This window comes from Harpia harpyja, chromosome 3 (genome assembly GCF_026419915.1).
Source record: "Harpia harpyja isolate bHarHar1 chromosome 3, bHarHar1 primary haplotype, whole genome shotgun sequence".
In the NCBI taxonomy this organism is placed as follows: Eukaryota; Metazoa; Chordata; class Aves; order Accipitriformes; family Accipitridae; genus Harpia; species Harpia harpyja.
In genome coordinates, this window is record NC_068942.1 from 16,228,977 (window position 1) to 16,241,883 (window position 12,907).

The window sequence follows — 12,907 nt, forward strand, 5'->3', positions numbered from 1 at the left end:
ACAGGAGAGTGGTGAAAGAGCTTAATTCTAAGTAGTGCTTGGCACATACATTTTCCAGTGATTTTAATGGGCCTGTGCAGGCTCAGCATTTGTCAGAGATCAGACCTTAAAAGCCCTCCTGTGAGCCACATCTGTGGTCCGATATTTAAGCAAGCTTATTAATACGTTTTGTGAATTATAGTATGTGTTTAATAGGAATTGTACAACATTAATTGGTGAACAGCAGATTTATTCCAACAGCAGGACTGATATTATAAGTCATCATTAGGTAGCTTGGCATTTCTGCAGTGAATAGTTCCAGTAATCCATACTAATCGGTTCTTCGCTCTCCACAGGTGATTTACAGATATATGGATAAATCAGAAGAAAGAGGCAGCTCTGGCCACAAAAGGTTCCTGCAGTGAACACGCACAGGAATCAATTGCCTTTCTGCTAAAATGAGGAGCAGATGTTGTCATGCCCCTCTGCTCCCCTTAAAATGTCTTTGTTTTTTCAGTTGTTTTTTTAGTTGTTTTTTTTTAACCTCAGAAGATGGATAAAGAACATAGTTAAGAAAAAGAGAGCAGCTCTATCAACCCTTTAATGTCCATCTGCTTTGTAGGGATTGTCCTAGGGGTCTGATGTGATTGATTTCAGATCTCTGGTCCAGAATTGCAGTCCAGTAGCATGTGTTTCTTTTCTCTCTCATATAAACAGTAGCTTCCTTCATCTCTGTTAATTACTGGTAGGATTTAAAAGAAGAAAGTTCTACGTGATTTCCTTGTAATCACATCCTTGGCCAGTGCTGCCTAGGATATTTTGCCATTGTACTGACAGATTTGCAGCTACTGTGCAGTGTTGGTAATTTATCCCTTGTGCCACTTGGGACTTGGCGTTGTCAGACCTTGTGCAGGTCTGTTGCTCTCTGCACTTATGTGAGAAAAAAGAGTCCAAAATAAAGAACACAGTGTTGAGCTAAAGTCAATGGACCTTCATGTCCAAAAGAGAAATCCAAATTCTTCTCTGGAAACTTCTGGGAACAGTAGAAGCGTCAGGGTCAAAGGTGTGACGAATCTTCCATGAAGAGCTTTGATGCTGTAGATATGCCCTTCATGTGTGAGGACTGATTCATGGATTTTTCTACTATGTAGAAGAGAAGGATTTTTTGTTTGGGGGTGTTTTTCTGGCTCTCAACAAAATGGAAGGTGATTTTTCTCACTGTTGTCTCACTCAAAAAAAGAATTTGTATCTTGGAAGCCATTGGTGCTAATCTTGTAACTTTCATTAGGAAAAATTATGAGGATCCTCCTTACTGAAGAGAGAATTTTGGTATTACTATGTGGTTTTAAAAATTACACCTTTTTTGAGAGGCAGCATCTCTGCCCGACCCACCAAAAGGGAACCTGGAATCCTTTCTAAAGAAAACATTAGATTACAGAAAAAAGGCATTTTCCATGTTTTTAAACACTTCTTAAGTTAACAGCTCTCCTTATAGGGTTTCAAGAGCACTCTGTTCTCATCAGATAACTATAAGAAAAAAAAAAAAAATCACTGGTGAACTTATGTCCTTATTTTCCTCTCTAGTTAAGAAGAGTACCTTTCAGTAATGCTCTTGACAGGGTGTTGTTTTCTTCTTTAATCCTTTCCTTCTTTTTCAGACTACATCTCTTCCCATCCCATACCCCAAAAAATTAGACTCAGTTTACTTCGACTCAAAAAATAAAAATGCTTTTATGAAGGATCAGGCTAGACTTGCTGAGCCATCTTCAAATGAAACTGTTAGAAGATCTGCAAAAATTAGTCAGTGTTCCTTCAGATATCTAAATTCTAATATTTTTTGCTTTTTATTGCACCTCTTAAGTATCTTTAGGATAACTTCTTAAAAACAGTAACTTATTATTTAATAATAACTGATTTCTTCCTTCTTTTCTTGATACTGTGTAGCATTTGTTGATCCTTAATTTGAAGAACTGTCTCATTTTAGTAATTATCATTGTTAGTTCTTCACAGATGTTACGTCTTCATGTATTCCTACAGGTGTCCTCTGTAAGGTTGTGATGTTCTTTGTGTCCTTTTTATCAGATAGATTAATACACTTTCTCACAGATTTTTTTTTTCTTTTTTGTAGTGTTAAAACAGTCTAGAGCCTTAAGAGTGCCAGCTGTGATTTTGGGATTACGCAATATTTTCTATCTTTTTGTAAGAGCTTTAGTACAGAAAGCACAGACAACTCTTCTTTATGCTTGCTGCAACATTTTATTGAAAACACCAAACACTCAGGCTTACATACTAAATAATCTGTCATTTGTAACAGTCTCTCTGAGTCTGCTACTTGCCAAGCAGTGTTTTTAAGAATTTTGATATAGCAGCAGCTGCTTTTTCCTACAAAACTTTGCCGTATGTACTCAAAAGGAGGAGAGAATCTGAACTGTTTATCAAAGCCCCAGTTCAGGAAGTGTGGTTTTTATCATTGGGACTTACCAAAATTACCAAGGGGCTCTAGAATTATGTGAAGTTAAACTCTAACCAAACGTGTCTGTGTTCGAGGGCCACCTACAGCAAGTCTTCAGGCAGGTCCTGAAGCACCTCGTTTCTTGAAATCTCACGTTTCCTGTATTTGTTTCCTGTGGAACCAAAAGTGGGAACTCCCCATTTCAAGGAAGTGCCCAGAAGACCCTCAGCTATGTCTCAGCTTGCTTTTTTTCTGAATTAATTGTTCTGTCATGTTCACACAGGCAGGTGTAAATGAAAAGCTTTTGCGGGAGGGACTTCTATGCGAAAAGCAACAGAAATACACATTGTCAGTAGCTGGGGAACAAAAGCAGCTTGTCTGGAACTATATATTCATATATTAGGGCATTAGCTTACCTCAGCAACCATCAGTATTCAGACAGATACTCCTCCTACCAAAACTGGAGTCTGAATTGCAATGCTAGTCGAAGTTTGAAGTACTGTTGAAGTAGCTGTCCAGGGAACTCTGCTTGAACTTCTTTTATGCCGTTATTCTTGTTGGACAAAACTATTGTGAAAACTGAATTCTCAAGAGGCTTCTGTTTGTGCCACTGACTGCGACCCTTGTGATAGGAGATCGCTGGACTTTTTTTTTTTCTTAGTGATTTGTTCTTCTTGCTTTCAGTAATCAAAGAAAGGGGAAGGAAACTTTTAACTTCTTCTCACAGCAACTATACCAGTAAGAAGAATACTCTTTTTTCAGAGACATACCATATATATGTTGTGTAACTATGGGTAGTGTTCATATAGGTACTTTCTGGGCAAGTACTTTCATTATAGATTTTTCTCTGGATCAATATAGCTTATATTGGATAAATCACAGCAGTTTTAGCCTTATCTTAAACAGATTTAAAGAAACCCTCTAAATACCCCATAAATGGTGCCTAATTTTTACCCTACTTTGTTCACACTATGAGCAAGATTTGTCTTGTCAGACCATGATTCTAAGTCCTCATTTTTCTGCTGTGTTGTTCATACAAAAATTTCACACAGTGCTTTACAAACAGATGAGGTATTCTCTCTCTCCCTTCCTAAATCTTACCTGACTGTACTTTGTTAGGCCACATACTGAGTTGAAAAAGAAATTGGGAGCTCTTGGGCACAGAAACACTTCTCAGGTCTGAAACGCCAAGGTTTTATGTCAAATTTGAAGGGGAGCTTGCATGTCCCAAAGCTTATCTTCCAATATATTAATTAGTCCAGTAAAAGATTTTTCTCTCCTTTGCAAGCCTTGCCCTGGCTCTGTCTTCATTTGTAGACCATCATATCTGCAGGAAATTACTGATGCTTATTTGTCATGCAGTAGTTACTCTGTGTGCAGCAGTTTACACAGCATGTAGTGAGTATTTAGCCTATGGTTGTTAAAGATTTATTCAAAAGTATTGTTAAAAATTTATTCAATTTCTCACTTTTAAAAATTTTCTTCTACAGGGTCTGTCCTTTATATGTTGTCAGTCCCAAACGCAGGGCGCCTACTTAAATCAACTGCTTGGGAGCATCATTCAACAGTATTTTGGACGATTTCTCCCTTCTTCTCCGACTGCACTTGGAGCCGGACAGCATCCTATGCTGACTGCTTTATGTACTTCCATTACAGCCCCCCAGATGCTCCGTCTAAGGAAGACCACTCTGCATGTCATAAAGTAAGGACCAGTGAAGTAAAAACCATCACTTACTCAGATTTCAAAAATAGCTAATGAGAAAGGGAATGCCACTGTTTTCTTCTCAGTAACTGATAGTTTGGCTGTGGGAAGAGCCGGTAAGTTGCTGGGCAGGGAGCAAAGGAAAGACAATGTATATAGAGCAGAAGAGTAAAGTTGGGAAGATCTGGAGGCTAATGAGAGAGTCACTGAGGATGGAGGTCCTAGACTATAAGAAAAAAATATCGCATGGGGCCACATGAAAAGCAAGTATTTTTCTAGAAAAATTGCACTCCGATATGCATCCTTGTATGTTTGTGTCTCAGGCTGTATTAGGGTCACAGACTCGTAGTGTTGCCACAGTTACCTGTGCATGGGAGGCCTTGTTGCTCTGTAAGTGTCAGGGTATAAATAAGTGTGCCAGCTACCTAGGGGAAAAGGAAAATTTGGGGTGTGGGAAGAGGGAGATGTAGAGGCAAGGAGAGAGTACCTGTTCACTGTGCTGTCACTACTTGCGTGATGTCAACAGCAGCTATAAATGCTGGGTCTCTGCTGCTGAAAAGCCAAAGCTTTGTTTTATGTACTGCAGAATAGGGAACAATCTGTACTTTTTGTCTAGGTTGGGAGAGGAATTAAACCCCCTCAAATATAACATGATTGCTTATATCAAAGGTAATTGTATTTTGCTGTGTTAAAAGAGTATGTATACATGTTGATTGAGAGAATTTTAGTGTTGATTTTAAGTAAATATTACAGGCAGTCCTGTAAGTAAAGCCTATATTATCACATATTGAAGGAGTGAATTAAGATTTCATAGTCTGATTTCTGACATGTTTTTAACTTACGAATACTCAATCATCTTAAATTTATTTGTGAATGTGTGCATGCATGTGTGAATTTTGAGATTGATAGTGGAAAGTAAGTTCTGAAAGTGTAGTGGCACATGGTGACTTGCAAGACATGAAAAAGTTCCTTAGTGATCTGGGAAGAATGTCTTAGAACTGAGCAGCAGTCTGATTTACAAACTGTTGTGTGGTCAGGAAGCAGTCAGTCAGTCTTTACATAAATACATACAGAGATTGCTAGCCATTTTGACATATGAAAGCAAGTGAATATCTTGCTGCTGCACAGAGGAAATTGAACCACATGATCAGGGGTGTATTACCCAGGTCAAAGAACTGGTTTAGTGGAAGAGCACCTCCAAAAAAAATCAGTGTGAAATTTTCATTGTAAATTAATGGGATAGAAGATTTCAGAGCTGCTAATATTAAAGTGAGTAAGACCACACGATAGAAGGAATATAGAAGTAAAGTGTTACAACTTTCATTTGCCAAGTTATACCAGTGCCCTGAAGCTGTGCAATGAAATACCCAGATCTCTGAAAGTCAGATTTCATTTGAAACTTGTAGAAGCACGCCTTAGTAAGTTTTTAACAAGGATGGTAGTTCTTAGTTGATGCGTTGCTCAGTAAACATGGATGCCTCTTTTGGGTAGCTAATGGTACCTAATAATAAATGTCTAAAAAGTTATTTTGCAGCTTTTGAGAGTGCTCTTGCTAACTGATGATTAAATGCTGTGTTCTTTTTACTGGCACTTTTCTGTCCTGAATACTCCCATTGAAACTTACTGTCTTCAGGTTCCAGTAAAGTCATTTGTAATGTCAAATGAACAGTAGTTCAGATTTTTGTATCCTTTTCTGGAAAAATAACCTATCAAGCCATTCAAATTGGAACATTCAGTGTGCGTGATGTCAAAATTTGCTCTTGCTGCAGATCGACAGGTCACCTTTTATGTTTGTAACAAATTTTATACTGGACATGATTGTGTTAATTGCGATGGAGCAAAAGCAGACATTGGCTGCCCCGCTACAACATACTGTTGACAAAAATAAAATAACAGTACCAGTATAAAAGCAGAGCTGTTATAACAAGTTGGATTGTGAGTTGACAAAAGCACGTAAAGCTAAATAAAGTAATTGAACAACAGTTGTATTTTGGATGTTGGTTTAGGGTCTTAGAGTCTTGATTCCTCCATTTTTTTTCAGTTATTTTATGAAGCTGCCTTCATATTTTAACTTTTATAGTCACACTTTGGTTTTTAACTATAATTATGATAGCTACTATTTCTCACTTCCCTCAACAGAAGAGTCAGAAGGCATCACTGTCCTCTGATAAATTGGGAGTCTTTTCTAAGACTAAGACAAATAGAAGCCATTAGTTGAGCCTAGATAAAGATAGAAATCTATGTAATAGGCCTCCTGCTGAAATATCACAAAGTTATTTTAAGGTGTATGGTGCTTGCATTGAATGGAAAATACCAAATTATAGACTCTCTTTTGGTTTGCTTTGTCTTCCTAGTGAAAACTACATGCAGTTCAAAGGTAATGCTCCACCTCCTCGCTTGGCCTCAGTTCTTGCTTTCATTCTTGAAGTACTTCAGAGAACCCAGAGCACTGAACTGTGTGACATTGACTTAGTTCTCCCGGCCGTGTTGAAATGCATGGTGTTGGTTAATGAGCTACAAGGTGAGCTGCTTGTTTGCTTTAAATACATCTCTCTAAGATTTTTGTACCGCTGAGCATCTTTCATCCCAGTATTTAAGACTCTTAGATGAGGTGAATGAGATACTTTGGCCAGATAAACTGGACAAGCTTTCTTTTTTCATTAACTCGTCTGGGGTTTCTGTCTCCAAGAGGCAGAGAAGTCCTGCCTCGTTTTCCTCTCTAATGAACTAATGATCAACTTCTCAGGAATCTGAAGAGCATTTCCTTTCTCCCCATCCCTGCCATCTCATTTCTCCCAAACTTGGAAACTGTGGAAGTTTTCTTGCACCTAAAGATTTGAGACCAAATAAGACTAGCATATGTTCTCCCCATAGAGGCATTATGGATTAAAAGCAGCATGTTGCATTCTGTAGGCATCTTTGAGTCTTCTTTCTTCTTTTAGCATGCTTTGTTTGGTAGTGAGAACTTCTTTATTTTTAGCTTCTTAAAAAATGAAGCACTCTGTTCACCCCACAGTTGTATAATGAATGTGCATGTGGGCATAAGCTCAAAATTTCCACTTCTTGCTGCCAGTAGAGGCATTAAGCAAAATGGGGATTCACCTATGACTTCTCCTGGGAATTTTGTCTAATAAAGTACTTTTTGATTCTGCTCTATAAAAGTTGCAAGGACAAGATATGCTTAGGAAATTAGTTGAATCATCACACACCTTTCTTCCCCCTTTTGCCATCATAGCCGTATCTGCCTGAAGCTGAAAGGACTTGCTTTGCAGCGTGCTGTGGAGTAGAATGAGCTGAATGCCTGTGCTGCTGTAGCCACCAGCTCACTGCCTGCCTAGGCAGGGCTCCACCACACCTGTGTAGAAAAGTCCTGGCAGCCCAGTTCCACCTTTATACAGGAAGAGCTGTATCTTGCAACTTGAATATTTATTTGGAAACAATTAAGGGGAAGAAAATAGTGGGGTTTGTGGGTTTGGGTTTTTTCAGCCCCTTAAAAAAAGAGGTAGGGTGGAATTCAGAACAATACCCACCACTGAAAGTAAGGAGTAGACCTATATAGCTTTGGGCAGGGTATAATGCCATGACTGCTTTTCTTTAATTCAAATAGGAATGATTAAAGAATACAAACAGAACTTAAATTTAAATAAAATCTCTATTTCCACTAAGTGTGTGTCTCTTTGATTTGACTTAAAGAGACCATAGCGTCCTTAAAAATCTGTATGTTTAAAGGATAATGGTAGTGAAAATAAGACTTTTGCATAAATCTGTGATTCATTCTGTTCTTTATAGCCATTCTAACTAACTGCTCTCACAGTCATTTCCCTTGCATCAAAGTAAGATAAAACCATTTTTTTCTCATTTAAAAATTGTAGTCTTCATGAAGGACATTCTCCAGATGGTCAGTTCAAGAGCTCTGTGTGAATCTTGTGATTTTTCTTTTACAGTTAAAAAAATATCTACAGACATTGTACAGTACATGGTAGAAGGCTGCCAAGCAGGGTCAGAAGGAGAACATGCCACCCAGCTGACTTCTGTATTTAGGTAACCAGAAAATATGCCAATTGGCAGTGAAGCTACTGCAAGCCAATTGACAGCAAACATGTTTTTTTAAAATAACTGATTATCCTTAACATACTGCATTATCACTTGTTTATGGTATTTAAATAATGGTGCTTTTGGCACTGGTTTTAAACATAGCTTGGCCAAAAAGCCAGAGCAAGAAAAGTAGAAGAGAGAAACGTACCTGCTTTCTGCTGGATTAGGTACTGTTTTGAAAGGTGTATAATAGAGAGGTATGTTGCTGCTGCAATGGGAAAAACTGCTCATGAATGGGGATGGTCAGTGTTAGGTGCTGTGAAAGATGTGCATGCCTGATTTGAAGCATATATAATGAAGAGCAAATCCTCATACAAGAAGCTTAGCTTTTTTTTTTTTTTGATTGATTTGATTTTGTGACAAATAAATAATAGCTTATTATAATGTAAATGATACTTATTTCATACTTCTGCAAAATGAATCCTATTTCTCACCTGGATACAGTAGAAGAGCTGCATGAGCTGAGACCTGAAGACATTTTGCAAACCTAGGCACTGGTGCTGTGTTGGGTCATGTCTAGGTGAAGGCTCCAGAGGGACTCACTGAAATAAGAATGGATGTTTGTGGGCATGCCAGTCTCCCAGTATGTGATATATCACGTTCATGGGCTGTTTCATCCCTAGGGTGTTACTTCTGATTTCAATGTAATCTGTGATCTTAAAAGGCCTCAAACCCTCAGGAAGACAAATGGGTATGCTTCCATCCAGTGGTCTGCCCTGCTTAAGGTCCAGTGGAGCTTTATAAGAAATGCTAACATTATTTCTGCAGAATTGAATCGCTATCTCTTGTTTTGCTGGTCTTTATTTTTTTTAATTATTATTTTTTATTAAATAATACATAGATATTTTAGTTTTGCATTCAGGCACATTACAAAGTAAAGTGCTCTGGAACAAGTCAGCCCTGGTGAAACAGCAGCAGAATCTGACAATTTGCTCAAAAATAAACGTGTGGGATTTTTAGCATTAGCCTTCAAAAGCATGGCTTCGTTTGGAGAAAGTATTCCATGTAGGGTATTTCAGTGTAACAATATGAAAATAGCCATGCAGCCAGATTGCTTGTTCTGATTAGACTCTTCAGTTGTTCTTGGCATGTTCTCTGCATCTAGTTTTGACCTTGCATTAAATGCCTCTGTGTCCCCCTCAGGCAGTTTATCCAGGACTATACTGCCGTGTATGATCACCGGGTTTTCAGCATACTAGAAACGGTGGCAGTCTTGGATCAGACGTTAGTTACCAGCCTGATTCCCACAATCACACAGTCTCTGAAGGATTCGGAGCACAAACAAGGTCTTGGAAGGAATGCTGCACAGAGGTTTGAGTTTTATTTAATATTGTTTTTTGACAATGAGCAGTAAGGTTTATTCTCTTGAAAGAAAGCAGTGTCAGACAGCAGCACAGATGCTCAAAAATGAGTGATTTTTAAAGCATGTTCACCTAGAAATCTCCCTTTGCTCAGGCCTTTCATGGTTTTAAGCCATCTATATTTGCTAAATATTTTCAGAGATGTTTTGACAGTAGGGCTACAGACCCCAGTAGAATTTATGTGAAGCTGGGTTGCCTCTGCTCACTACACTCTATGTTCCAAAACAGAATAAAGAAGAATTCCTGCCCCAAAGAATTTTCCTGTCAGTCCCTGTTTTAAAGGACTATATGGGTCATATCTAAAATTACGATATAATCAGGTATGATCTGAGTGAGATGCTTGGAAAAGAAATACCCATGGCTTCATTTCAAGAGGTCTCTCATAACACAAACATATGAGAGTGGTGGGCATCCAGAAAAGGCTGGCCGCCTCTCCCCATAGGCACAGCAAACTGGCACTTCCTCCCTTTGCCCCCAAGAACTTAGGACAGAAATATTTGACTTGTGAATCCATCTAGCATTAGGAGGAGCTGGCACACGAGGCGAGCAGCTCCACCCAGACGCACAGCGTCTCAGCGCGCAGATGCAGCAGTGAACTTTCAGCATCTGTATAAATGCTATTACAAAACTCCAGGATGCTCTGCCCAGTGTGGCACCTGAGCCAGAAGGGCTTCTCCTGGCAGTTGTGCTCACTGGAAGGCTGGCCCTTGACCCTCATGTGGGTCCGGGCAAGGAACTGGCCTCAGCATTTGCATTAATTCAGGTACTGGGACTACTCAACAGGTAGGATCCTAGTCACGCCTCAGGCTGGAGAAGTTTTGAGGTGCGTGTTGGCAGGGCCAGGGCTATAAAACACCCAAAAGACGGAGTTGTACAAGAATGTAACTCTTGAGACAGTAAAGGGTATTCATTTTCCATTTCATGAAAAATATATTTAACTCATTTGTAGTTATATTATTCACTTTTTATTATCCTCTACCAACAAATGCATTTGCTTTTATTTAAGGGAATTCATCCATTATGTGCAGGATTTTCAAACTATTTGGTTTTGATCTTTTGATAATATATTTCATAGCCAATTTTCATTTTTTTTTATACTGTTAATAAGGTACAATTCATCACTTTACCTAAAAAATATGAAAAAAAAGCAGGTTGGTTGAGCTTCCTGAAATACATGCTTGGAGATTACTGAAGAGCTAAATTTCTTTTAGCCTCACCACTTAATGTATATATTACCTAATCTGTTGTTGATATTTTGTACTAATAATTTGTATTTAGAATGTATTCCATTGCCCAGCAGTCTAAGGTGATCCCTGAACATTTTATTGTAAGAACACTAATAACTGATTTTCTCTCTTCAGTCCTGGCCACTAAGTAACATTATATTAACATATTATGTGCAATTATTGTAGACATTAAACTGCAAACATATATATATGTATATATAAAACAGGAACGAAGTTCAGAAGTTGCATTAGATGCTTATACTGGTGATGTCAGTATTATTATTGCAAGGAACTAGTATGAAAACTGCAGTTTTGTTTGCACAAGTTAATATTTCATGAAAAAGATATATAATTAGAATAAAAAGATATATAATTAGAATAGACCTAAATGTCAGAGGCAGTACTTTAACAAAACTTATATTGTGTGGGTTGGAGAGGATTAGAATGAACATCAAGTGAAAAGTCTTGCCAGTGCATATGTACTCTTCTGGAAAATCCACTTACGTGACAGTCCCTTTCTGAGCTCCAGGTTTATTTTGAAACGGTCATTGCCCTTTGTTGAGGATGATGGTCTAAATCTGTGTGAGTGCCAGTCTGCACCCTAATGCCAGTGGCTCATACCACTGTGCTGTAGCGTGAGTCACAGATTTCTTATGCAGAAATCGGATAGCAAACATGATGAAGTCTGAATGCCAATCATCTCATCTAAGCCTTGGAAACTTCATGTTTTAAAATTAAAAAAAAAAAAAAAATCCAAACATCTATTTCACAGCATTTTACTAAACAAGTAGACTTTTAAGCATATTCACTACTACACTTGCAGCCATAAACAATGCAATCCTTATTCTTCTTCCAACCTGGCCATGCTAAAAATTCAGAGCAAACAAAGCAGTTGAATAGATGGGGGTGGGTGGGAGGGGAGGAAAGTTACTATGTTTTAATATCCCAATATGTAAACAATGTGGGAATTACGTGCTTTTACTCCTAGGATGTGTGAGATTGAGATTGTTTAAGTAACATGTTACATTCTTTTGTTTTTTTCAACAGAGAAGCCTATAAAAGACTCTTATCTTACCTCACAGAGGCTGGACAAAATGAGATACAAAAACTGGAAAATGAGACAGGTTAGCAGTGTGCTGGTGATTAATCATTTCCTCTTGAATGTTCTGACACTGTCGATACCTAAAACTGCACTCTACGATGCACTAGCCAAGTTCTTTTTCTTTACAATAACAATACATTTATCAATTTTGTTTTGTTATGTATTAATTTTAGTAATTTCTGTGGTATTTGAGTATTGTCATGCATCTGAAGAGTAACTCTCAATATACTGTTGAATGGCGATTGAAAGATACAGCAAATTTATTACATGTTAAAATGTCTATGTGAGCAGAACCTGTATTGCAACATACAAGGTAGGATTTCAAAGAATCGGGAATTTCAGAACTCAATTCACATTGAGTGAGACCTGACCCTCTTAACTTTTGAAAATCTTATTCAGTATGGTCTTACGAAAATCATAACTTTGTAATTTCTAATTTATTATTTTAGTAGAATGGGAAAAAACTGTGATCTCTAGTACTGAACATGTTGAATGCACTAGGAGTTGTGTCAGTACGGTAGAGCTAGCAGTTGTTAAGAGGGCTTGTGTATATGTTGCACAAAATGTATATAGCTGTCTTAACCTTCCACCCGTATTAAAACATTAAAGTTTTTCAGATTCCAGTGTAAAATCTCTTCTGTTGTCTTTGTGGGTAATACAAGAAAAGGCAGGTTTGGATTTCCTGTTCTCTTCCTTTTCAATAGTATGTTCTTAAAATTAACCCATAATTTCCAGTGATCCCATGATCTTTTTATTAGCCATGACACTGTTAATTATCCATTTAACTTAGACTAGGTGTAAATGGTATGAGAAAAAAGAAGCGAGGACAGATTTCTAAAGAAAATACTCATTTGGGGAATTTATTTCATTTGATCATAGGCTAGTAATTATTCCTGTTTGTTTGCCTGGGAAGTTGGATCTTTCAAATACTTTGCTGTTATGGATTATCTTTTGGGTCTTTCCAGGACAGGCCTAGCTCTGTAACTTTTT

At 37.9% G+C, this 12,907-nt stretch overlaps 1 protein-coding gene across 1 annotated transcript in view; it reads left to right on the top strand.

Annotated features, from left to right (window-relative positions):
* MMS22L (MMS22 like, DNA repair protein) overlaps positions 1 to 12,535 on the top strand; it is a 97,431-nt gene extending 84,896 nt beyond the window's left edge. Inside the window, exons 21-25 of the mRNA XM_052781464.1 lie at positions 3,922 to 4,133; positions 6,488 to 6,654; positions 8,078 to 8,174; positions 9,372 to 9,539; positions 11,863 to 12,535. Coding sequence (XP_052637424.1) covers positions 3,922 to 4,133; positions 6,488 to 6,654; positions 8,078 to 8,174; positions 9,372 to 9,539; positions 11,863 to 11,944 — 726 coding nt within the window. The 3' untranslated portion in view covers positions 11,945 to 12,535. The remainder of the gene's footprint in view (positions 1 to 3,921; positions 4,134 to 6,487; positions 6,655 to 8,077; positions 8,175 to 9,371; positions 9,540 to 11,862) is intronic.
* Positions 12,536 to 12,907: the final 372 nt, after the last annotated feature.